Source organism: Vidua macroura, chromosome 2 (genome assembly GCF_024509145.1).
Source record: "Vidua macroura isolate BioBank_ID:100142 chromosome 2, ASM2450914v1, whole genome shotgun sequence".
In the NCBI taxonomy this organism is placed as follows: Eukaryota; Metazoa; Chordata; class Aves; order Passeriformes; family Viduidae; genus Vidua; species Vidua macroura.
This window is the reverse complement of record NC_071572.1, coordinates 60,307,785-60,332,676: the sequence shown is the minus strand read 5'-3', so window position 1 is coordinate 60,332,676 and position 24,892 is coordinate 60,307,785. Positions and strand designations below refer to the sequence as shown.

The 24,892-nt window shown below is 38.7% G+C and overlaps 1 protein-coding gene across 4 annotated transcripts in view; it reads right to left on the bottom strand.

Annotated features, from left to right (window-relative positions):
* Positions 1-24,892, bottom strand: part of UVRAG (UV radiation resistance associated) — a 102,685-nt gene that overhangs the window by 75,349 nt on the left and 2,444 nt on the right. For 2 of the 4 annotated variants that reach the window (XM_053971080.1, XM_053971082.1), the window contains exons 2-6: positions 17,456-17,573; positions 16,002-16,036; positions 14,088-14,249; positions 13,188-13,262; positions 8,554-8,639 (exon numbers count right to left, since the gene is read on the bottom strand). In XM_053971080.1, coding sequence (XP_053827055.1) covers positions 8,554-8,639; positions 13,188-13,262; positions 14,088-14,249; positions 16,002-16,036; positions 17,456-17,573 — 476 coding nt within the window. The remainder of the gene's footprint in view (positions 1-8,553; positions 8,640-13,187; positions 13,263-14,087; positions 14,250-16,001; positions 16,037-17,455; positions 17,574-24,892) is intronic. The other 2 variants (XM_053971081.1, XM_053971083.1) reach the window with 2 other exon arrangements.

Below are 24,892 nucleotides of genomic sequence, written 5' to 3'. Positions count from 1 at the left end.
CTAGAACACACACTACTCTATATCAGTCCACAAATTTAGATTCTGGAGAGTGCCAGCCAGCTGTAAGATTTTTTTCATAACCTCTTAAACCATCATTTGCTTCATCTGCTTTTCCATAAGAAAAGATTCCTAATTTATAATCATATACTCCCTTTCCCATTTCTTAAGATACCTATATCTACAATTTATCAAAAGCAGATGTAGGGCAAGAAAAGACAGTAGGGAATAAGAAAACAATAAAATACAAGTCTGACTTACTAATTTGTGACATCAAACTTCTACAAGAGCCAATGCTATGAGCAACTAATGTGATAGATGAGTAATGTGATGGTTGACTCTTGTGATTAAAAGGCAAATATCATGTATGTATATTAAAAGAAGTTTCACAGACTTAAGAGTTATGTTTTACCTCCCCTTCTGTCATTATCAGGGGGTGGCCTGGGTTCCAGACATTTGGGAGGGTCAGCTGGTTACTATGGCAGCACCTGACCTCCAATCAAGATTTAAGGATGTAAACACCACTGGACAGCAAAGAAGCCAATGGACAGAACTTTGTGAGGGGCTAAAGGGTAAAAAGACAAAACCTCCATTGTGTGGATGAGCACATGGTGGGAAAGATCCTCTGCTCCCAGCATGGTAATATTTTCTCTATTCAGTCTTCTGTTGTATTTTTCATAAGGTTTTAAATTTTTTGAAAGTGAGTATCATTTCTCACACTCACAGAAGACAGTGCTGATGCAGCACAGATAATTTTCCATCATTCTTTCAAACAGTTCTGAGTCCTACAAATGTAAATCACTTACATGTAAGCCTTATGTTTACATTGGAGAGTCTACATTTAAGCCATACACATTTAAGACTCAAATTAAGCTTTAAAATAATCAAATCCATGTAGACTGCAACAGTGAATGCTTTGAGCTATTTGGAAACAGAGAAGAAAAGGAAAAAACACATCTATGAAATGGGCAGATTCCAGCTTCCAATTTGAGGAATATTTAAGGAAGTTAGCTAGGATATAGAACACCTTCAATACTCAAAGAGCATGAATGGAAGAGGAGACCCTTAAAGTGAAACTCAGTTTTTTTGAGAAATGAATCAACAAAACGTGAGATGTCTCTAGTTCTCTTATTCCAATCCACAGATTTAACTCCAGGTAAATTGATGGATTTATGGGTTATTTTTTTTTTTCAAAGAACAAATGTGGCAAATTACAAAGGAAGCTTCTTTTTGTTCTTTCTCAGTTTGTAATTACAGAAACATTGTTGCCAGGGCACACAGAATTATATACAAGACACTGTATTTAGTAAAAAAGGTAAATTAGATGCAAATCAAATTTCTGAAGTGCATAAACATGTCAAGATGACTCCTGCCAGGTGGACAGTAACACCAGGAGAAATCAACAGCCATTTCCTAACAAATCTTCATAGAAGTTTCAATTCTCACTCTGAGACAGTGAGCAAGCCTAAGACTGGGATTCACTAGACAACTGAAAAGGAAGATTCACAAATTCAGACTGAATGTGTTCCAGGCTCCACCCAAAAGAGACCAGGTGCTCTCCACTTGATTTTGTGTTCTTCCACTCAAGGCTACACAACTGATAAAGTGCTTGTGAAGGTAGAGCACAGGCTTATGCAATAGAGGAAGGAGGTGAACACTAGCCAATATTCAGGTGACTCATGTTTCAAAGCTGCATACTGCTGCACTTTCCTCCTGGAAGCCAACCCCAAATTCAAATCTGAGTTTCTTCCAAGAGAAGCAGAATTCTGTAGCTATAGTAGTGAAAACTCCCACCTAACAGAGATGGTCATAATGCTCTCAGGAGTGTTCTTCAGCTTCTTAGACATCCATGTACTTCCTGTCCTGCCCTGCTTTAATGAGCAAATTTATTAGAGCATTTTCCCCACAACAAGATCTTTAATCTATTTTATTTGTTCTCAGTCAAAATTTTGCTTTGACTTTCCCTGGTGTGGTTGGATAGTTCTGAGGATTTGAGAGACATGATTGCATTCACCAAAATTTGCCCACGCTGAGAGAGAAAGCAACTCACAGCACCATTCTCATGGCCATATCCTGGACAAAGGTGTAAAAAAAATAAACAGTCCTGATCACAAAATTCTCCTTCTTAAAAACTTTCAGGTATCCATCAGTAAATTACTTAGATTCTCCTTAGGTGACAATTTGCTATTTAGATTAAGGAAGGAAGACATTTTCTACAATGACGATGGTGAAACGCTGGCACAGGTTGTTCAAGGTGGTAGTAGGTGCCTCATCCCTGAAAGTGTTTAAGACCAAGCTGGATGGAACTTGGAGCAACCTGGTCTGCCATGGCAGGCAGGTGGAACTGGATGATCTTTAAAGGTCCATCTGAACCCAAACTATTGTACAATTCTACAACATGCTGGTTTTCATCCATTTCATTGAGCCAGAAAACGAGGAGGACTGGTGCCGCAGACTGGGTTCTGACTTCTCAGTATTGCTTCATTAATACCATCTTTTACACACTGTCACAAATAAAGAGGCAGAATAAAGCTACCTTTTAAGACCTGCAGAGCTGTGTGTAATTCCTCTCAAAAGTGCTTTGAAACAAAATTTGACCAAGAGCTAGCAATATATCAACACTAAAAATGTGACAATGCAGGGGTAGTTTATTGCATCTGGCATATAAGGAAAATTGAAGATCAGAGCAGCAGCAGACTACTAAACCAGCAGTTAACAAACATGTACTGCTCTTATGTTTCATGGACTGTTTCAACTTGCTATGACCCATGCTACTCTCTGCTACAGATTTTGGCAAAAGGCAGGCTTGTAAGTTTAGTGTTCTAATGATTGAATAGCCTCAGTTCCCATAAAGCTCAGCATCATAAGGTAAAATGCCTGGGAAGAGACTTGTCCAAAAGTCTGATGCCACCAATAAAAATCCTTAATGAACCTCTGAAAATAGAAAAAAAATCAGATCTGAGTTTTCATCTCCATCACTGCTTTTCAGGAAACCACCACAGCACAATTCCAACCCACAAAGTTTTCAGACCAAGAAGGATTACACTTGTTAAACTGTTCATCCATTTCAGTACTGCTTAATTAAGCATATAGAGGCACTCTTGAGATCTAATTCCAGCTCCTATTTATTCATCTTGGCCTTAAGCCACCTGGATTTGCCTGTCCAAAGCCTGGGGGGGATGCCTGCCTGGTCTTGGCTGCCTATTAGGTACAAAGTGCCAAGTCTTCCAGGTGCAAATCTTTCCTCTTTAGAAACATCAAACCTGGCCATCACAAAATCCCCTACACTTATCACTAGCAAAGGGATGTTTTAGCAGAGGAACTTGGTGATTTAAGAGCAGGTAAGAAGAATCCTACAACCTTTTTCACACTTAAGATGTTGTATTTCTGCATGAACTAGGAGAAGATGATGGCAGCAGCAACACTGAAGTCCAAAAGTCTGCAATGTGATTGCCAAGATACTCTCAGAAAAAGCTAGAGCAAGGCACTGCAAGAGTATCAGGTTATTTATTAGTGATCACCTTTCCTGACCCATTCACATTCTACAAAAAGATGGTGACTGTTCCACCACGTGAACATCCGTAACTGCAACGTTTAGAGAGGTTTTGGTCACAGCTGAGTTGGGACCCTTCTCTGAGTAAAGGACAGCAAAGAGAAAAGCTAGAAACAGGAGACTTAATTATCAGTGCATCTTTAAAATTTAACTAGATCTTTTCTGCCTGTCCTTATCTCTGTGCAGCTACTAGCATGCCACAAGGAATAGGGTAGCAAAAAGCAACTCTTTTCCATGTAGTCCCATCTACTTCCTAGCTCTGTTGGGTTCACTTCTTTCATGGAGATGAAGATGGAAATAGAGGAACTTCAGGGAAGCTCAAAAGGCAGTACAGCTTCTTAAAAACATCTTCCCTAAAATAAGCAGAGCTAAACAAAAGCTGATTTTATATAATGTCAACACGTTTTAGCCATGGTCACTAGAAGGCGATTTTATGAATATCTCAGTTTCAGATCACAGACAAACACTACCAACACTTTTATTCTTAAATAATACCTCTTCAGTGAGACATGCACTCTTCTTTAAATGAACAGTTATATTACAGATGGCAAACCCTGAAGCAAACTCTGTCACTTGAAGCATACCCCTGTCCCATCAGAGATTAAGACCCATAAGTATTATTCAAATCAAATTCTGCCAGATTAGACACTAATAATATTAAGCAGCTGCCTGGAACTAGTCTTTTTACCCAGCCCAGCACTCAAATTAAGCCAATGACAGATTCTGTTGTTGGTTTTGTTGTAAAAGAATACTTTTTTAAAGCAAAAACACAAGCAAAATGTCTTCAATCTGCACTAACTGGCTGACTAAACACCAGAAACACACCATGCCATCTCATGAAAAACAGTTTAAGCCATAGAGACGGCAGTTCTGAATGGAGTAACAAAAACTACTGGAAGCAAAACTTCAAAGAAGCAGATTTTTACTAGTTCTTAAGAGTACTTTTTGTCTCCAGGAAGAATATAGGAGGATTTCAGGCATTCACATACTTAGAAGCACAAGCCAATTGCTCTGTAAGTGTCAAAACAACACAAAAACCTGTTGCACAATACACTATATTAATTTTTGTATTTAGAAATGGAAGTAAAATTTTATTACATAGCATTTTAAGCCCTTTTTTTAGTGATATCTCATCTTCCCAACACCACTTAATACTAAATGTCTATTTTTCAAACCTCTAGGAAAAGAAAGGCTAGAAAACCAAGAGAATACTAAATATAAACCTATTCCCATTAGTGCTGCAAACGTGCTCAGAACTTGATTATTGAGACATGTCCAGAACCTGATGTCAGATGAATTTGGCCCATCCTGAGTGCTATGTGAAAGGTGTTACTATATAATCTATTACTACCAGCAATATACTGTTTAGAAAGTCTTTAAATTATCTCTTTTCAGGAAATATGACAAGGGACAAAAACCTCAAAATTTGAGCTTTCCAGTTGATACGGTGAAATTTTGTTAGCTAGCCCTTTTAAAGCAAATGGCTGGAAGAAAATTTTTCACTTCCATATGGCACAAACAACTTACAAGCAGCACCATGTTTGCCTGAGGATCTCGTCCCTGGTCTCAGAACAAGAAGGGTCATAAGCCGCAGAGGTGCTGAAACGTTCTTTGTAAAGAGGAGTTGGCTGAAGATTTAACTTTTTCTTCCTGTTTAATTAACTTATAAATCCACGTAACTCAGCATCTGAACACAAGCACTATTTTAATACAACGCACAAAAAAATTTCTATTGTTCACACACTCTGTCATTCCCAATTAATTTTATTAATCAAGATAATTTGGGCCAATCATACACTTTTCATTAAGGTCTATTCACAAGCTTCATAAATTTTAGTTATTCACTTCTGAGGAAAAAAACTACCTCGCTTCTTCCCCCAAAAGCAGTTTTGAAACACAGATTAACCACAGAAGTTCTCACTGTGCAGCCTAGAGTTGGGCATGAGCTAGAACCAGTTCTCTCAGTTTCGGCTATCAGTGGCTTTGCCACATCTGGTAGCACAGTACCACCACAACTGGGACTCAGATCCCACTGTCACCAGGATTTGCTTCCTTTTATAGAAGTTTAAATAAAGCCAGTACAAGCTTATCTTCACATCCACATTTATTGTGAAAACATTAGGAAACCACATGTGGAGCTTGTGAATTTTTGTTATAAATATCTTATTATGAGAAACTCTTCAAAACATGGGATTTATGTGACCAGACGCAAATCTTTATGGTGTGGACACCTCAGTATTCTCTTTACAGCCAATGGACAGAAGAAGGAAGACAACAACTCATTTCCTCCTGTCTTAGGTTGCAATTGCAAAATGTGGCTGGGGGTGCGTATTCTATGGCCATCTGTTAGGGGCAGTTTCTTCTGTTAATTGGGCCACCTGTTAAAACCAGGTGGGGCAGCTTTCTTTATCTCTTCCACTACCAATCCTCCCTCTGGGAAATATAGTCTGTTAATGAGCCATTGAGTCTCACTGCATGGCTGATAAAAATTACATCATCCCATTGTGAGATGCTCTGTCCAGGGGGAGGAGCCAAGCATTCCTACCTACATCTAATCTGAGACTTGGAACACCACAGGCAGCCTTTTCGCACTGGATTCCCAGAGAAGCAGCTGTCTTCTCCACTGGATTCCCAGAGGAAGACCAGGCCCATCTACACCACCACTGGACCTTCAGAGGAAAAGTGCACCCTTCTTCAGCATCAATGCTTCAACAGAACCACATCTGTCACTCCAGGACTGCAGCCACCATTTAATCACACTGCTACTAACACTCTGACCAACAGGGTGTCAGGTTGTATTCTGACTCTGTCAGTGTTGTTTTGTATTACTGCATTTTTATTTTTATATTTTTCTTTTAATTTTTTTTCCTACTAAATAACTGTTATTCCTACTCCCGTATCTTTACCTGAGAACCTCTTAATTTCAAAATTATAATAATTTGGAGGGAGGGGGTTTGCATTTTCTATTTCAAGGGAAGTTCCTGCCTTCCTTAGCAGACACCTGTCTTTTCAAACCAAGACACCTCCCAAAGTACATCATGTCTAATGAATCGTAACTCAAATTATGCCCATCTCTCTCTTCTGTTCAAAGAGGAACACACTCATAATACAAATTATCTTTGGGAAGAGTTCATGGGCTGGTTATTCAAGCATGGATTCCAGGAGGAGGTGGCAAACCAAACTGCTTGGTAGGAGAAAAAGGACACCCGACAAAAAGTGACTAGACATTACTTTAAAACAAATACCATCACCAGGCTTCTCAACTTGATATCAAAGCTAAGCAGCAGTATAGAAAACACACCTGTAAAAAAGCAGAGTTAACATGAAAGGGAATAGAAAGGATTCTAAACTACAGAGAGGATTCTGCCTTAGTTCCTGATGAGCTTTCCTAACTACCATGAAATCAGACAAAAATGACAGCTAGGTAGAGTCACAAATTACAGCTGTTAACTTCTGCTGGAACTAAACAATGCAATGTAAATCCCTTGATATGGTATGCAGAATCCACTAAAATACAATGAGCTGGAGGCCTGGTTCTGAGGCTTGGAAAACACTGTTCATTTCGGGACAAAATAAAAAAGGAGAATGCCCCAGGTCAGAGACAAAGCTTCATAGAAATTAAACCCAGCAGCATGCCTAGGCACTGTGAGAGACTTGAGCCTGGACTCTCACATCCCCAAAACAGAGAGAAGCTCCAGTAGTCAGGGTTCAAAACAGCACTGGTCACTCAACAACGTGAACTTTATCACAGCTGACATCTTATTTTCTTGCCAGCTTGAGGAAAAACAGGCATGTTCAGAAGAAGGTTTACAGATCAATTACACAGAGCTAGACAGGGGTCCAGCTAGTCAAGTTCATGACCATAGTGAGTTTTTTTTCTGGAACATGCCTCATACTACATAGATGTGTACACAAAATGTGAAAAACCCTCAAGAATTAAGTAATCAGGGTACACTGCACATATTTTCCTTTTTCTGTCTAACAAAGATTTAATGTTAGGTAGTACAAGTTCTCTTCTAGTGGACTGTGCCAGAATGTAATCAGAACTTCCTAATATATCCCCTGGTTTGTTTCCCACTAAAAGCACAGAAAACAAACACTAAGAAAGCAGCCTTCAGTTTAAATATGCTTTACAGAATCAAGAAAGAGAACAGTGAAATTTTAAGAGAGCTTAAATAAGGACATCTGAATAGGCAACCTAAGCTGACTTTTCCTCTCTCTTGAGATAGGCAACACTGACACCTACTGTCAACACTGTCAAATAGATTTAACTTGTACAACTGATTTAAAAAGTCAAATGTTTACATAGAAAGCATATTAAACACTTCCTATTCAAGGGTTTCCTTCATAGCACATCTACTGCCTTTACTGCAGAACTAAAGTTATTAACCTGTCTTGTAAAACACCATTTAAATAGAGATTCCTCAAAACCAACTTATTGATAGTGGTGGACCACAATTATACCTTTACATAACTAGTATTTTTGAACTATTATAATTAAAGCAGATCTGAAAAGGACATCTTGTTTAACTTAATACTAGCACTTCATGTTTTTTATCACCACAGACATTTAAGTAGCCACCCAAAAGCAAAAAAACACTGTACCTTTCTTAGACCACATCTGTGTTGGAATAACTGGGTCTTGACTGTGTTCTCATGTATTTCAAAAAAATTTATTACTGTTGAGAACAGAGTAGAGGCTTTCCACAGAAACTTTCCAGCAAAGAAGCTCCATGATTTTGACATTCACAAGGCATGTCCAGCTCCACAGTCAGTCCTAGTTCAGAGCACTCAAGCCCACGTCAGAAGCCCAGCGACCACCACTGAACACACATACACCACAGCCCAGCTCCTCACTACATGAGTATATTGGCACAACCTGGATATTTCCTTTCACATTCCATACCAGAATGTTGGGTTTTTTTAAATATTTGGAAAGATTCCTCCCACACAGACTCTACAGAAGTTACAATAGCTACACAAAATATTATCAAAAACCTTACCTAAGCAAAGAGAAGACATCGTAAGAGTTACGAACACAGTTCTGATCCACCTGGAGAAGACTGTTCTTCAGGGTACCTGAGTGATCCTTGAGGAAAAGAAGGAATATTACTTTAAAAATAAAAAAAAAAAATCTTGAGTAAGAGCATGTACTTTTAGTAGAATGAATGATCTTGCATTTAATGTATTTTAAATCTGTCTTTACACATGTTTTATCTATGGTAGGTAGAAACAATTTAAGGTGGCAATAACACCACTTACCTATAAACGTATAAAAGACCCATCAGTTTATCTGTATTCTAGACACATAGTGTGTTTTCTTGAACTTTATAATCCATAACTGTCTGAATTTTATGCACAGAAACACTGAAAAGTGCTACTGACAGCACTGCCATTCTTCAGCTTCAGACCTGAGAGCACATTCAGTTGTGTGCAAGAGAATTATCTCATGAACATGAGATAAAGCTCCACCCTTTATCCATGCCGTAACACATTAAAAGATCAAAATAATCTTAGTTTTGAGTGACCTGAACAAGTTTCTGGAAGTTACAAAGTAAGAATGATGTAAGGTTGTTCTTTTAAGAGACCAGAGTATCCATTCTGCTCAAAAGGTATCAAAACAGTAACAGACAAACAGCAATTCCTCATGCTGCAAAAGTCAGATATTGAGCTTCTCCACATCAGGCACAGTAACACAATTTCCTAGAAAAGTTGCAAACTTAGAAGTGTTGCTTTACATGATAAAGTAAATTTTAAGCAGGTCAAGCCACTGGCAGCACTGTCAGAAAGATTATGGATTTCAGGAAAAAAAGGCACTTACTTTAGTGTATAAAGCAGCCCCATCTTGTACCTGTAATCAGCCAGCTTTCCAACAGATAGAGATGGATTCTGAGTACCGCAATCTCTGCCTAAAGAGTCTTTCCTGCCCCAACAAGAGTCTGTCTCCATACAGAAGATGTTGAAATTCAGAGGTAAACGTCACCATCTCCTGACACAACTCTGTTAACCATAGGCCACACAGCAGACATTCCTTTCCACCAAAAATATGGCTCCATCTAAGTAAGTTCGAGATCTACATGCTGTGTAGCACATAACATTGCTACAGAGGCATCATCCCAGCAGCACTCTCAGCTCTTCATTTTCATACTCAAGACACTGGATGCTAAATGCTGAAATCCAGACATCTTGCCATTAAAAAAATACCAAATAAAAAACATCTTAATGTCTGTCTGAAAGAACTAGGATGGTGGAAAACTGAAAATGCACAAGGTACCAGCATCACCATGCCCTATCCCTGGAAGTGTTCAAGGCCATGTTGGATGGGGCCTGGAGAAACCTCCAAGTGGAGGATATAGTGGAAGGTATCCCTGCCTGTGGCGGGGGGGAGAAATGGATGAGCTCTAAGGTCTCTTCCAACCCAAACCATTCTAGGATTTTACAGCATGCAGTTGATGGTGTTTCAACAAACACTGCCTTCAGAAAGCAAAGTGCAACATTTCTCAGAGAACAAGACTGACCAAGAATAACTGCTTTCAGGAGTGGAAGAATTTGCAGCAGCAACCTATTTCAGTCTTTTCTTTTATGCAAATACTTCTACCCTGAGTAAATTTGCAGAACATGTAATGTAAGGGTTTCAGACTTAGCTATTAGGAAGTTTACCCTCTGAAAGAGGAGTGTGTCTTCTTCTCTGCCACATTTACTAGATATAGGCACATGTACTTGTAAACACACAAAAAAGTTTTGCCTGCGCAAAGTGGCCAGGATCTAGCCGCTAAAAAAAAAAACTTTAAGAATATACATATGCAGGGAAGACTCTACCTACATTGATGGAGACCACAGACTGAAAAAAGAGAGAGATGCATCTTTCCAAAGATGAGGTTCTTTCCTTCTTGATGGTTGAAAATGAAGCTACAATTCAGCATCCCTGAAAAAATATAACTTACAATTCTTTCCCCATGCCTCTGACAACTTTTGAGCTATGGAGAGTTGTATTGATTAGTTCTGCTTTTACTTCTTTAAAGAGAAATCAGAAAGCCAGCCATTAACTAGAAGCTACACTTGCTTCCCTCAATACACTTTCTGAAAAGGTATCTCTGCAAGACAAAGGGTGAGCTCTATCAGTTGGAAGCAGCACCCATAAAACAGTTGAAAGGCAATCTGTAAGTCAGGAAGGCATTGAGGAAACCAGAGGACAAGAAGCCTGGCTTTAGGAAAGCTAGTAGAGCATCCAGAATTGATTATGTTGAACCTTGGTAAATACTGGTTTTACACACAAACATGAAGCCTCAGACAAAACCAGACTCAGAAAGCTGTTCAAGGATCAGGAATACTTTAAATGCAGGTTAACAGCTTCAAAATAAATCCCTGAAGAATACATCTATCTTACTTAAACATTGGTCCAGTTTAAGCAACTCCAAACAAAAGTTCAGTGTATGATTAGTAGAGATGGTAAAACAGAGAGGAACAGAGCATTTCAGTGGTCCAGTGCCAGAAAGGAAACAGGAAAATACATTGGACATGGTTCTAATCAAAGTAGCAGAATCCTGCTGAAATCTTCCAGCAAAATTACTGCTGCAAAAAAAATAATAAACTTGTTGAAGTCCAGAAGTTGGAGGTACCATCATGTGAAAGTCAAACATGATCAAGAACAAAGCAGCTATATTGTCAGCACACTTTTGTATTTACACTGAGAAGAAAACCTGTAAACACTAGAAGAGTTACTGTCAGACATCTATAGTAAAGAAAGAGTACCCTTCAGTGTTCAGAAGGCACCCACAAAGGTTTTTTAAACCCTTGAAACCCAACCTTTTTCCTTGCCACAAGCTAAGTATCCATGGCAGTAAAAAACCTACAACTGGAGTAAGAACATGACTCAAAGAAAACTTCTTTTTGAGCATTTCAGCAACAGCCAAGTTGCTGCTGGACAGAAGAGGTGGAAGAAAGGTAAAGCTCCTAATACCTATATACTGTCAATTTATAAGTTTTATGGCATGTCTAGGAAAAAAGTGAAGAATCAGTGACAATAACAATCAAGAGGCTCTGGCCATGGTTCTTTTATTCAGGTAAGACAATTATTATATTGCAATTGTCTGGGATACTTAGAATTTCTCCACCAGTAATGCTACAAGAGTTTCCTACTTTGTTCCTCTACATGACAGGCTACGACTGTATTTGCAACCAAAATACAGAATGAGGAACCTGCAGGGCGAGAGATCCTACCTGAGTGCTGCCTCCAGCTCTGCGATCTCCAACATAAGGAGGACATGGAGCTACTGGAGCAAGTCCAGAGGAGGCCACAAAATGGCTCTGAGGGCTGGAGCACCTCTGCTCTGGAGACAGACTGGGGACAGCTAGGGATGTTCAGCCTGGACAAGAGAAGACTCCAGGGAGACCTTAGACCACCCCCTGCCAGTGCCTAAACGAGCTGCAAGAGAGCTGGAGACAGGCTTTGGACAAGGGCCTGGAATGACAGAATAATCCTATTGGGTCCTTTCCAACTCGGAATATTCTTTGATTCTGTGACAAGGGGGAATGACACTGAGAGAGGGCAGGGTTAGATCAGATATTTCAAAGAAATTCCTCCCTGTGAGGGTGTTGAGGCCCTGGTACAGGTTGCCCACAGAAGCATGGCTGCCCCATTCCTGGAAGTGTTCTAGGCTGGATTGGAGCTTGGAGCAACCAGGTCTAATGGGTGGAGCTTGGAGCAACCAGGTCTAGTGGGAGGTGTCTCTGCAAATGGCAGTGGGCTGGAACGAGCTGGTCTTGAAGATCCCTTGCAACCCAAATGATTCTATGATATGATTCTATAACCAAAACTAAGAAGTACCTTTAAACCTTATGAACTGGGGAACAAGTCCTGACAACAATCAGAAAAAGAAGACAATGATCCCATCTTCAAATTCAGGCCCAGGCTGTCAGTACTGAAATCTTGAAAAACAACTGCATCCTGCTTCAGGAAAATTGAATGCAGAAACTGCAGCTGTGTGTCAAGGAGTCATTTCCTCTCCAGCCAGGGACTCCTTAACACAACCTATCTGTATCACAGTACTGCCACCAACAATTTGAGATTAAAAAAAACTGTCAGAGGCACTACTTACAACAGGTAAGTTTAAACTTTTTCATCATAAATGAGGTAATAATCAGAGACAATATTGCATGGACAGGCACTAATACTACAGTAGATCCTTGAGGAAAAAACCCATGGGGTAAAACAAGTGCAGCATGAGCAAATAAATAGCTTCCCATTAAAGACCTACAAACTCTAGGCTTCAGTCTGATAACCAAAGCTTTGTGGTTTTATATTTGCCATGAAAATGAGTCTTAACAATCACATCACTTTCAGTATGTCCTATGCTGGAATGAAATGTCTGCCTCAAAGAATAGAGTCAACGCTTATTTTCAGTAACCAGAGGGTTTTTGGACTCTAAATGCTACACTTCAAGTCTTTTCAAAACATCATAGACATCCATGCAACCAAGGCAAGATATTAGTTCGTATCTGTCATGTCAAAAAAACTATTCCTTCTCAAAACAAAGCATTTTAATGTTCTGCTCATCCAAATGTGCAAAATCAATCTTACGGGTTGAATTTCAGTTTGTCACCAGTACCAACAAACTAGAATACAAGACACTCTTACCTTCTGTTCAAATGAAGCTCTATAATAACCATCATTGAGACCAAAAATAATCTCATTTGGGTTTCTTGCATGGATCTGTAGGGAGGGAAGAAAACAAATCGGTTTATAGCCAGCTTACTGCATATTTTCACACCAAATGAGTACAAATTGCTCCAGGAGTCTAAAGCAGTTTTTCATCACCTGTAATTCTAGAAGTACAGAAAAGCTCACAGAAAACTGAATTTAACATGGAAAAATCTGTTTGCTTCACAGCTTTAGCAACAGTCACCATGTTCAGCCATTCTACTTTAAAATCAGAAATACTAGACAGAGCATCTTTCCTATTATTGCATTTCCAGGTGACAAAAATAAGTAAGATAGCTGGAAACTAAACAAAGGTAAGACTCAAGAGTTTGTTCTGGAGAACAGAAGGTTCCAGGGAGACCTTATAGCCCCTGCCAGTGGCTCAAGGAGCTCCAAGAGAGCTGGAGAGGGACTTTGGACAAGGGGGAATGACTTCTCACGGCCAGAGGGCAGGGTTAGATGTGATATTGGGAAGAAATTCTTGGCTGTGAGGGTGATGAGGTCCTGGCACAGGTTGCCCACAGAAGATGTGACTGCCCCATGCCTGGAAGTGGGCCATGATGGGAGGGGCTTAGAGCAACCTGGTCTAGTGGAAGGTGTCCTCACCCACGGTAGTGGAATGGAACTGGATGATATTTAAGGTCTCTTCCAACCCCAACCACTGTATGATTTTATGATTTAAAGCTCTGATGTAAACTAACATGAATATCTGTAATCAAACTTTAAAATATAATCTTCAAACACACACATTTCCTTTCTCAGCATTCTATATATTAATTCATCCAGATGTTTTGTTTCCTGAAGAAAAAAGTTGAGAAAAAAATATTTTCACATTACCTGCTGGCCCAAGTACTTTAACCCATCTAAATTGACCTTCCATTCAATCAAAAGCTGAAAGTGTTCCTTCTTGCCACCCCAGATCCTCACAACAAAACAAGAGACAGAGGTATCAAGATGATCAGGCATTATTCCAAAGTCCAGACTTCTCCATGTTGGATTCTAAGTATTCAAAGAAGGATAAATACAGTATAAACAAGCTGAAACTAGTCCATAAATTGACAATTCAGAAAGCAGCAAAGCCTACCTCAAAGATTTTTAAAAATCTTAAGAATTAGGAACAACCATTTCAAGCTCTGCTGCTTCCTTACCTAGTTTGCTAGAGAGAATTCCTTAGTTAAAAGCTACATGCTGTAAAGTACTTCAGAAACTGGCAATGGGTTTTGCTTCCTTCCATTACAAGACAAAGAATTAACTTCAGAAATTACCAATTCAGTTTAACCAAATCAGGAACTTTCAAAATAGAAGTAACATTCTTTTCACAGTTATAATTCAGCTTCTGAAAACCAGAGTATAGCATGTATTCCCAAAGTTAAATGCTGATATATTCCCCAATAATTAAATTTGCAGAACTTGCTGATATATTTGTTCACATCCTTCTCCTCTTGACTGATGCTCAATCCTCAAACGCTGTCACTAAAAGCTCATCTTTACTCCACGATATCAGACTTGCATCTGGAGCTTTTCAGAACCAGCACACATTAAGGTAAACTGAAAATTCCACCAGAGCTCAGATTTGCAAAGACGATGTGTTCCAAGAATTTCCACTCATCTCTAACAGCATCTAAAGAACTGACCCAAGCTGTAACAAAACCAAGTCAATCCAACATTACTTGTGCCAAGAGACAACAGGGTGCCCAAAAGCAGAAATGGGAAAGTGCTTTTATTTATTTCTCTCCCTCCTCTGCAGAACACAGAAACAGTAGCTCCTGCAAAAAAGGCAGGAACCCACCACCCCATGAAAAAACTCGCCTTCCCTTGTAGTGCTTAAGCAGCTTGGAAAAGGCCTAGCATCCCTGAACTGGGATGAGTCAATTTGAAATAGGATGCCTCTGAAAAGAAGGGAGAGGCAAAGTTACTCACTAAGAATTACAGAAAAAATGCATTAATCAAGTCCTCCTAACAAGAAGGAATATTTCATAGCTATTCAGGCACAAGAATACCAGGTCATTCAAATACCTATAGGTTATATACAGGATGTCCTCAAGACATCTTTTATTTAGATTTTTGTTATTCTATCTCCTATATCCTGTGGTTAGTTTCCCTTTTTGTTTTTCCTTTTCCTGATTTAGAATAGACCAAACTAAAAATCCTAACAACTTAAGAGAGAAACTGGAGAAGTTAGCAGCCTTAAGTAAGCAGACAGCTCTTCCTTAATTCAGGAGGGTTTCAAAGCATTTACCCAGGGCGCTATAAATGGAGCAGCTCTACCTTGTTAATGTAGGCATTAAAAAGTCTTCAGCAGATTCTCAAACTTCCTTAGCCAACATTTGCAACATCCTACTCCTATCCTATTATTACCCTTTTTCATTTGTAATAAACTGTTTAGTTCTGGCCCCTTCATTCATCTAAACTGAAAAATTTAGAAAATCTAACATGTTTTCAAACTTCAGTTTCTTACAGCTATTAGCTCTTCAAAGGATACATGTATATATCTGGCAGGTACATGTTCCTTGCCATTTTCCTACAGAAAACGAAGACGTTAATAGAAATCAGCATTTCTACTACTCAGTAGCTCCCTACTCTAACCCTCATGAAAAGAATCTGAAAAGGAGGAGAACAACACAATGCTCCTAACAGAATGAAACAGTGGAAAGATACATTAAACAGTTATGGTATTCAGCAGAAGAATCAATATACTGCACTAAATACACAATTTTTAAAATGAAGTTTTTCCACATTAAAGTAACTTACCAGAGAATTCCTGATCACCTCACTCTTATAAAATTCTAAAGAAAAATAAGTAAAAAAGCACCTTTAGATTAGCTTAAACACTGATACAAATCTTAGTATTTGAAACAGAAAAAAATCAAAATAAGTAACTATGAAGAAATACAAATGTTAGTGGGTCCAGTTTATTAGTGAGACCCTTTGAAATGTGTCATGCTTTTGACTAAAATTACTCCTTCACACTTACTTATTACAAGTCGTTATTTAAATTTAGTATTTCATCTTTATACTCATGATAATCCTCAAGTTTTACAAGGCTTCAATTTCTAAGAAAAGAACATGGCACAGTGGTTAACAGAATTTGGATGACATTTGAAAAAATGACTAGTTTGCCACACAACATCTTCCTGGAACACAGCAGCTTGGATAAATTAATTATAGCACTTTCCTGAAGAGCAATGGTGACCTATTCCAGGTGCTCAGAGAGGAAACAGCCAAGTTACCTGACAAAGGTGCCAAAACCCCTGTATTTAAATGAGAATAAGCAACTGCTGGTGCATGCACCTTGGCTTTCCCAGTCAAAGCAAGAGCTTAAAAGACTTAAAAGACAGCTCTAGAGGCAGGAATACAGATTTTGTACAATATCCCAGCCCACTGGAGACCAGGGATAAAGCTTTGATGAAGTGCAAAAGAGTCCCTAATACCAAACACTGCAGAAATAGTCATCAGTGATAGGTTTAACCCACCACCTCAACGAAGTCCAGGCAGCAAGCTCAAGTTTTGTATTCTTATCCTTCTAAAACACCAACCTTGTTAAAAAAAGCAAGGCAAAACGCCAGATGTGTCACTGTGCCAGATGAAAATAAAAATTAAGAGAAAATCAAAATTCATCTCCAATCACACCTAAAGGAACATGAAAAGGTATTTTTAATAACATCTCTCCACAATGAACTATACACCATAGTGGGAAAGAAAAGCAAGAAAGAGAGGAGATCTAATGCTCAAACACAGTTATCTAAACTAGAACAGAAGCCTGGATACTTCATGTCATTGGCTGACAATTTGATTTTATTAAAACTTTAGTAACAATATGTGCTGATATATGCTCTGTAAAACAACTGGTATGCACAGAGTGGGACACTCTTCCTCACAAAGGCAACCAAAGCTCCAAAAACTTTAACTTTTATGTGCCCTTGGAAGGTCCCAATTTCTTACATCATCACTCAGGGAAGAACAATAACAAAAACAGGCTTATTTAAAAGACTACAAAACCTGTCATCTGTTTTGCCTCCTTGGCTAACACTGAAAGCTTTCATGAAATTGAGGAAACTAAAGAGCTATTTTCCAGTGTTAGCAAAGGTGATGCAACTAATGACAGAAAGTTGTCAAGACAAAAAAAAAAAAGAAGAAAGGTAATTCATATCATAAGAAGTCAAAGATTCAAACTAGAAAAAAGACTGATAGCAAGCCTGCTTTACCTTTGTAGATCTTGCTGTTATCACACAAGTGAAGAGTGAAGTATGTATCCAAGAGGCAATGACCATTCTTATTAATAATGTTACGTGCAGCAATATTCCGAAGATGACGAAGACGGCGCTAAAAATAAGAAGAAAAAATTCAAAGAATTTTCTTAGATTGAAAATTAATCCTTTCTCTTTTTTCAAAGCTTTTTAATGATTCCCAAAGCAATGTTGTGGGAAAAAAAAAAAAAAACAAACCAAAAAAAAAAAAAAAAAAACCCAAAAAAAAAAAAAACCACAAAACCCACCAAACACTCAATTTTCTCTGTCAGACATTAAGTGTAAACAGCCAGGATTCAGCAAAGCCACAGGACAAGCAACAAGCACCTAAAAGCTTGGATTAAGCAACACTCATATTCAAGAAAAGCTATTCTTATTCATGTCCTATATGTCATTTTTATCCCACATGACAAAATCACCCCAACTCTTTGATCAGTTTCAAGCAATCTGACACTATCAACTTCAAACACAGCAGCAGCATCACCCAGATGATTTGCATCATCACACTGGAAACACTTCCAAGCCAAAGCTATTTTAAACAAGCATTAATGGACAAATAGCTCAAACAAACCACCACCTAATCCAGAGCCATAAGGAACCGGCTGAACAAAGCTTCCCGATTTCACGGTAATCCTACAAATTGCTCTAACAACCTTAAATAAAGGTAAAATACATCAGGAAGACATATCAAGATTTTCAGGGAATATTAAGGGCACAGTGAAATTTGAGATTTTCACTGTCAGTTACCATCTGCTGTGATGAGAGAGTCCTTTTCCCTTGGAATTAATACAGTAGGATTAAAATATTTAGTTTAAGTGATTTTATCCAACTCCAACATTATCTTGGTTTACTACAATACTGTACCTTGAATGAAAATCATCAGATCAAATCAGTCTCTCTCTTCCACCTCTCTGTGCCCAACAGCTTTAATAGCTGTGGCTAAGGTCTAAGCTTCAAGGCATACCATACCCTTAATCTTTGACAAATATTTTACATCATTAACATCTTATAAAATTTAACTAGTTAACAAAACAATTTTGCAGCACTGCCACACTTAAATCATTGCTTAGCTGTTGTTTCTATTGTAACTTCGAAGACCCATGTTTCAAACAGCCTCCCATGAATGCAGCACTCAGCAAACTGCTCCTTCAAATACAGTGTCATATTCTCCAAATCAATCTCTCAACTCACCAGTCTCTCACCCACTACCATGGGGACGTTGACAAATGGCTCCACATACTTTGTGGATCACCACAATGCACCAACAAGCCTCAAACAACTGGTTTAGTGCATGCTTTTACCTCAGAGTTCATCTTACACCACTTTTTCTCAAGTGTCTTTATTTGTAAGGCTGAATGCACATTAAAAGCCGATTGACCAAAAGCACATTTTAAAAACTTTTGAAACCAAAAGACAATTTTCCTGTTTGTTGCTAGTCTTAAAAGGCTTTTAAGAAGAGTTGAAAGGCCATAATCTGTTTTAGAATCATAGTACGACACTTTATATCACTTAACACCACTCCAGCGATATATTAGTTTTCCTTTATGGAAAGGTATGAGGAATATTAAATTTTTGTTTGACAGCCTAAATATCAATGATGGAGTCATTCCACTCAAAGTCTGTTTATGACTTAGACTGTAAACAGAACCTAAGATGGGATGCCCAGTATATGAAAACTACATGATTAAAAAAAAAAAAAAAACAACCAACAAAAAACGTTCTGTGAGACTACATGGTCTTATTTTCTTAGAAACTGGTATCAAAAATGTCAACAGAAATAAGCCTCACTTAAAAGAAGCCACGTGGACCTTTAACATTTTTACACATCTAACCGCAAAGCTGGGAAGCTTCGATGGTTGTTTTTATGTGCAACTGAAACACTCTTTAAGAAACAGCTTTGCACATGAATTTTACTACCTATTAAAATGATTCAAGAATTTTATGTGCCATGTCTCTTTTAATTAACATCAGTAGCAGAGAAATCAATCAACTACCATGCTCATTCCCTTCATTTTTGGTATCTTTTTTTTCCTTTCATCCCTTACAAAGAACAGCCCCCACTGCACTCTAAGACAGCAATTTTCTCCAGGTCTCTTTAGGATTGCAAACTAATTTGTTTACCTGCTTTAAGTAATATGTTTCATTGATTAGCTCTCAAGCGAAGTCAAACAAGTTTCTTACCATTCACAGTACACAATGAGGTCAACGAGGTTTGGGAAAAAAAAAAAAAAGCTGTCAAGTGTCCTAACCTGCACCTCTGAACAAGATGGGAATCCTTATCTCCATGATTTGTGACTTCCTTGCACCCTTCAGGATCTGGGGGTTAAAGTCTTATTTCTCCTAAACCCGTTGGAAGAGGATCATTAAGTCTGGGGCTAGGAGACCACAACATAGTTAAGAAGTCAATGTGCAACAGGTAATGAATGTCTATTTGAATCTCCAGCTTAGCCAGCACTCTCCTCCTATCCATTTAGTGAAATTATGATGACAGAGAGACTTGAATCCTGATAATAAATCTTCCCGCTCGCCCACAATGTTCAGTGATATTATAATGAATTACTCAAATTTCCTCAGAACACTACACAGGCAACATTCAGAGTTAATTAACCCCTCCTGATCAAATATAATTAGCTTAAACCAGGAGACTATCAGCTACAAAAGACATACCCAAAGACAACTGAAATAGATTCTGAAATTCCTCATTAAGGGCTTTGTTTTGTGACAAAGTATTATTTTGAGGGAAGTTTTAAATATCTAGTGTTACTTCCTATGTATTTCATATCATTCTGTGCCGGAGTGGAGACATTGGAATACACAAAACAAAAACCCCACTGTGTTGCAGCTCAGCTAGCACCAGCATCAGCCAAACACTGCCAACCCCCAGCACTGCATCACCCTTTCTTATTCGTTACACCATAAATAAGCACTTGTGCAGCTGCTCACAGAATCATATCGGGCAACCAATCTGGATGGAAACTAACCACCTCTCCCTTTTCCTGGGTTAGTTTCACCAGGTCAGTTCCTCAGTATGGTTTACCACATGGCTGGGCAAGCAGCTGAACAGACCAAGGAGGGGACAACAGCAGCAAAAGGCTGAAAGCAGAGAACGGCTGGAATGAAACCACCAGTTTGAAGTGTACATGGAGCAACAGAGCCAGGCACTGCCATGAACCAAGGGGGAGGCAGTTCACAATGAGGTACCAGAGCATTTCAAACTGCAAAATCAACTCTTTTTAGAGAATAAACCAGTATAGTCTATGTTGAATACAGTAGCTGCAGATAATATACAATTCTTTCATTTCCTCCTCCTTCTTGGTGAAGTGCTAAAAAGGGTCCCTTTTCTTTAGTGACAAGTTTCAGCTATTTTGCTCTTTCTGTAAAAGTGTCAAGAAATCTTCACTATGAGGGAGGATTCCCCCAGGATAAGATGCTCTGCAGCCAGAACAGTCATTCTGAAAAGTCCACCTTAAAATTCAAAATAAAAGGGCTAAAAACCAAGCTAAGCACTTAACTTCAAAAAGACCAGTGTGAGTGCAAGATGATAGTGCAGGACCTGTTTTCATTAAAAAGAAAAAAGGCAAAATATGAAATGAGTATAGCTAATTTTCACTGCTATCTCCTCAAAGAGTTTACAGGTTACCAGCAATACAGGACTGAAGATCTCAGAGAAGTCAGTATATCCAGGCTGGATGAGAACACATTTTCTATTTCTGGTACTCAGCCATTACACTGACTCTAGCTCAAGCTCCAAGTATCAATTGTGAAGCTCAGGTCACTAATATGGGCAACTGCAAAGCCCATTCTAATCACATGGAGCCTATCATGCTGTCAGCAGCTGGGATGATCTAATGGCTCACAGCTGGGAAAAGGGAGAGGTCTGTCTTCTCCTTGTCCCACATCTGCCTTCTCCCAATAGCACCGTCTTCCCTCTTTAGCACTGGCTCTTTTAGCAACGCTGTTCATGAATTCTACTCTCAGCAGGCCCTTTGACACGTTAAATAAATTTGCAAAGCTGTCAAGGGAGTATCTGAACTTAAGCAAGGGAGGAATGTTCTTTGTTCCAGCAAGAACTACCCAAGATGCCATCAAACAGCCCCCTCTGTGAATGGAGGGTTTGGCTGAAAACTTCCAGATGTTACTAAGTGACAGTGGGCTCACTGCACCCATGGCCAGAAGCAAGTTTCAGAAATTCCATCAGGCAGATTTTTAAAGAATTTTATAAATAGAAATACATTTTCCAGAATGAAGCTTAAATTCAATTGCCCAGGGAGAAAGTTTTATACATCTATGACTGAATTTGAAAAAGGCTGCCGCACCCATCCGATTCCTGATGACTTTCCATACAACCCAGGTAACCAGAAACTTACTTTTGCCTGAAATGTAAATACAATGGTAAAACTAGCATTAAAAAGGCTGAGAAATAACCTTGTACAAGCGAAGTAGAAGTTTATGTAAATTACTTAGCCTAAATTCACCAAAATTATATCACCACTCAGGGCTCTCTCAGAGGCCTGCTGACCTGAAAAGCAATTATCGTGTTTCCAGAACAAAGAACTCTCAACACTGGCTAAAATTTCAGCACCAGATCTACCTCCTTTAATGGGGTACCCTACTTTTCAAACAGTTTTTAATCAAGACATGCCAAGACAGTCTTCATCTCTGGGCACCATCTCTGTTTTCAGACTGGCGCCTTCCTCACAATTCTGTCAAGGAAGTAAATTCCCGGAATTCTTTTCAGATCAGGATCAGCTCTGACCTCTGTATGACATGGTACACACTCTGTTTTTACCTGGCTTTCACATTAATTTCATAGCTTGGTTCCTTGCTCTATGACCCACAGAAGCTCTGGAAGAATTTAAGCAAAATCCTTCCAACTATTTTAGCATTAAAGCAGGAGGCAAAGATTAATTAGTAACACAAATGTTACTACAGCAAATCCACTGTTTTTAAACTGAACGGACCTGAGCTTGTAATGTCATCTATTTAGATGTCTGGATATTTGTCAGAATTAAGTTATATTAAAACAGAGGGTTCTGTGTGCTTTGTAGCTCATAGCAGACAGGTTGTGCTGGGTCTTTTTCTTAAAAAGCATAAAACTTCCAGCCCTGAAACAAAAAAAAGTTACCAAAATATGATCTATATTTAGTCAATGTGAGCATTATTTATTATCACAGCACTGCTCTACACCTCCATATTGCACCTTCCAACTTCCTCAGACTTTCACTATTTGCTTTCACCTCCCCGTGCCAGTTTGAATATTAAGAAGCAATCACATGATCCAACCTCTTAGAAGTCAAATGGTAGATAAAAATTCATACTTAATTTTATATACGTTTTCAAGCTGCCTCATTTTCCAATTTAATACCTTTTTTTGTTTTAAGTGGAGCATATCTCACAGAAGGTTTTGGTCACCTCTGCTGCAAAACATAAAGCTTTTAATATCCAAGAAACGTACATGGGAAGTTTAGGCATTACTCAGATGTATGGTTACTTAAAACCACAGGAAGGGCAAGAAAATGCTTGTGCTCTAATTTACACACTCGCTAGGAAGACTTATGAGGTTTGCAATTTAACAGTTTTCCACAGTTCAGAGTCAAGAGAATCAAAGGGCCTTTCAGATCTACTTCTGATGCAAAGCAGAAGCATTTGATATGCATGTTTTTGTGGGACACACCATAAAGAATTTTAAGGAATTCTATTTTAATGTCTTCCAGCACACACTTGAAGACAGCAAGGCCCTCAAAGCTACATAGCCATAATTAGTTCATATACAGCCATAATTAGTTCAATAAATCACTTGTAGTTCTCCTTTCAACTGCACCTCCTTCCTATCTCCATTTTCCCAAGTCAAGTGATCAACAGCCATCCAGGAACTCCTTTCCCTTTTTAAGATTAAATTACTTTCCTGCAAGTGCCTTTAAGAAAACTATTTCCACTAGGAATCAGAACTGAGGACAACACCGTAGGAACACAACTACACTTTTCTTCCTGTGAAGATGCAAAACATTCACTACATCACATACCTCACATTCCCAAAGATCTTATGCAAGGAACCACATACACTGAACCTGTGCAGAGTGATTTACCCAGACTAAATTACCACAAGAAAAATCAAAGTTATTTCATCAACATGGGCTCAAAGATGCACAGTAGTGAATTTTAGTTTACAGATCCTTAAATCAAAGTGCCTCAGATGCCTTTACACTTCTGGGCATCTGAAAGGCTTTTTAAAGTTTCCCTTAAGAAGGAAAACAGCTATGTAGCTTTCATGTGAACACATCAAGGGTCAATACAGGTTTCTAATCATCCATACGCCATGCCATGGCTACTCCTGCTTCTGTACTGCACTGAGAGCTTCACCAGGAACAGTCAGCAAAAGGAAGATGTTCAAAAGACATCAAGTCTGCCCTAATTCACACAAGGAGAAAGTGAAACAGGAAGAACAAGGAATATCTCAATACTTGACATGGTCCACGCAGAAGTATAATTATTTTCCAGCTATCTGAATGCAGAACAGCCCTTTGCAAGGTCAGTATGGAGTTAAAGAATGCAACATCCGAAGTCAGTGTTAGATCTAACAAAATATCTTAGTCTACGGCATTATCTGCTACTTTACTACTAACTAAAGCAACAGTTACACCAGAAAAAAATTAAAACAGATATCTATACTATAACTGAAAAAACTTAAGACTATGTATTGGTCTTGAAAAACAGCTGTGTTCTCTGGTCTATCCTTCTCTGCACCCTTTTCTACTAGCTAAACCTCTTAACTACTTCCTCACTAAGTAATTGCATTTACACTGAGGAGCAACTCAGAACTCAACTTCTACCCCCACAAAATTATGTAAACAGCTGGTAACTGCTCAGCTGACACAAGAAATCTTCTCTTTGTACCCCATAATCACATGTAGAATATCTACACCACTTACTTTGGAGTCCAAAATGAATAAAAGAACTAAGACTAAAACAGATGTAAGCTCATGATGATCACATGACTCACAAAAAAAAAAAGCCTAAAAGGTTTGGGTCCCCCAACCCCTCCACCAATTTGAACTGCTTATAATGACAGGATTGAACAGTTTGTTTTGAACATTCAAAAATCCTTAAGTTATTATGACACTCCCAGTTTTTTTTGCATCGAGCAACCACAAAGAGATATTACTAAAGAATCTCTCTCTGCTCCTGAAGTGCAATTATTTCACATTTTCAGTACTGTTATGCTCACTTGTACAGCAAAAGAGAACAACATCCTGACACAATTACTAAGGGATTCAAATGGGAATTTTATGCTTAATCTGATGCATTTCTTTACAGCCATATCCTCTATTTCTCTTTCCTAAAATACAGAATACAACAGCAAAAAGCATTCTCTGCCCCAGTCATCCCACCACACAA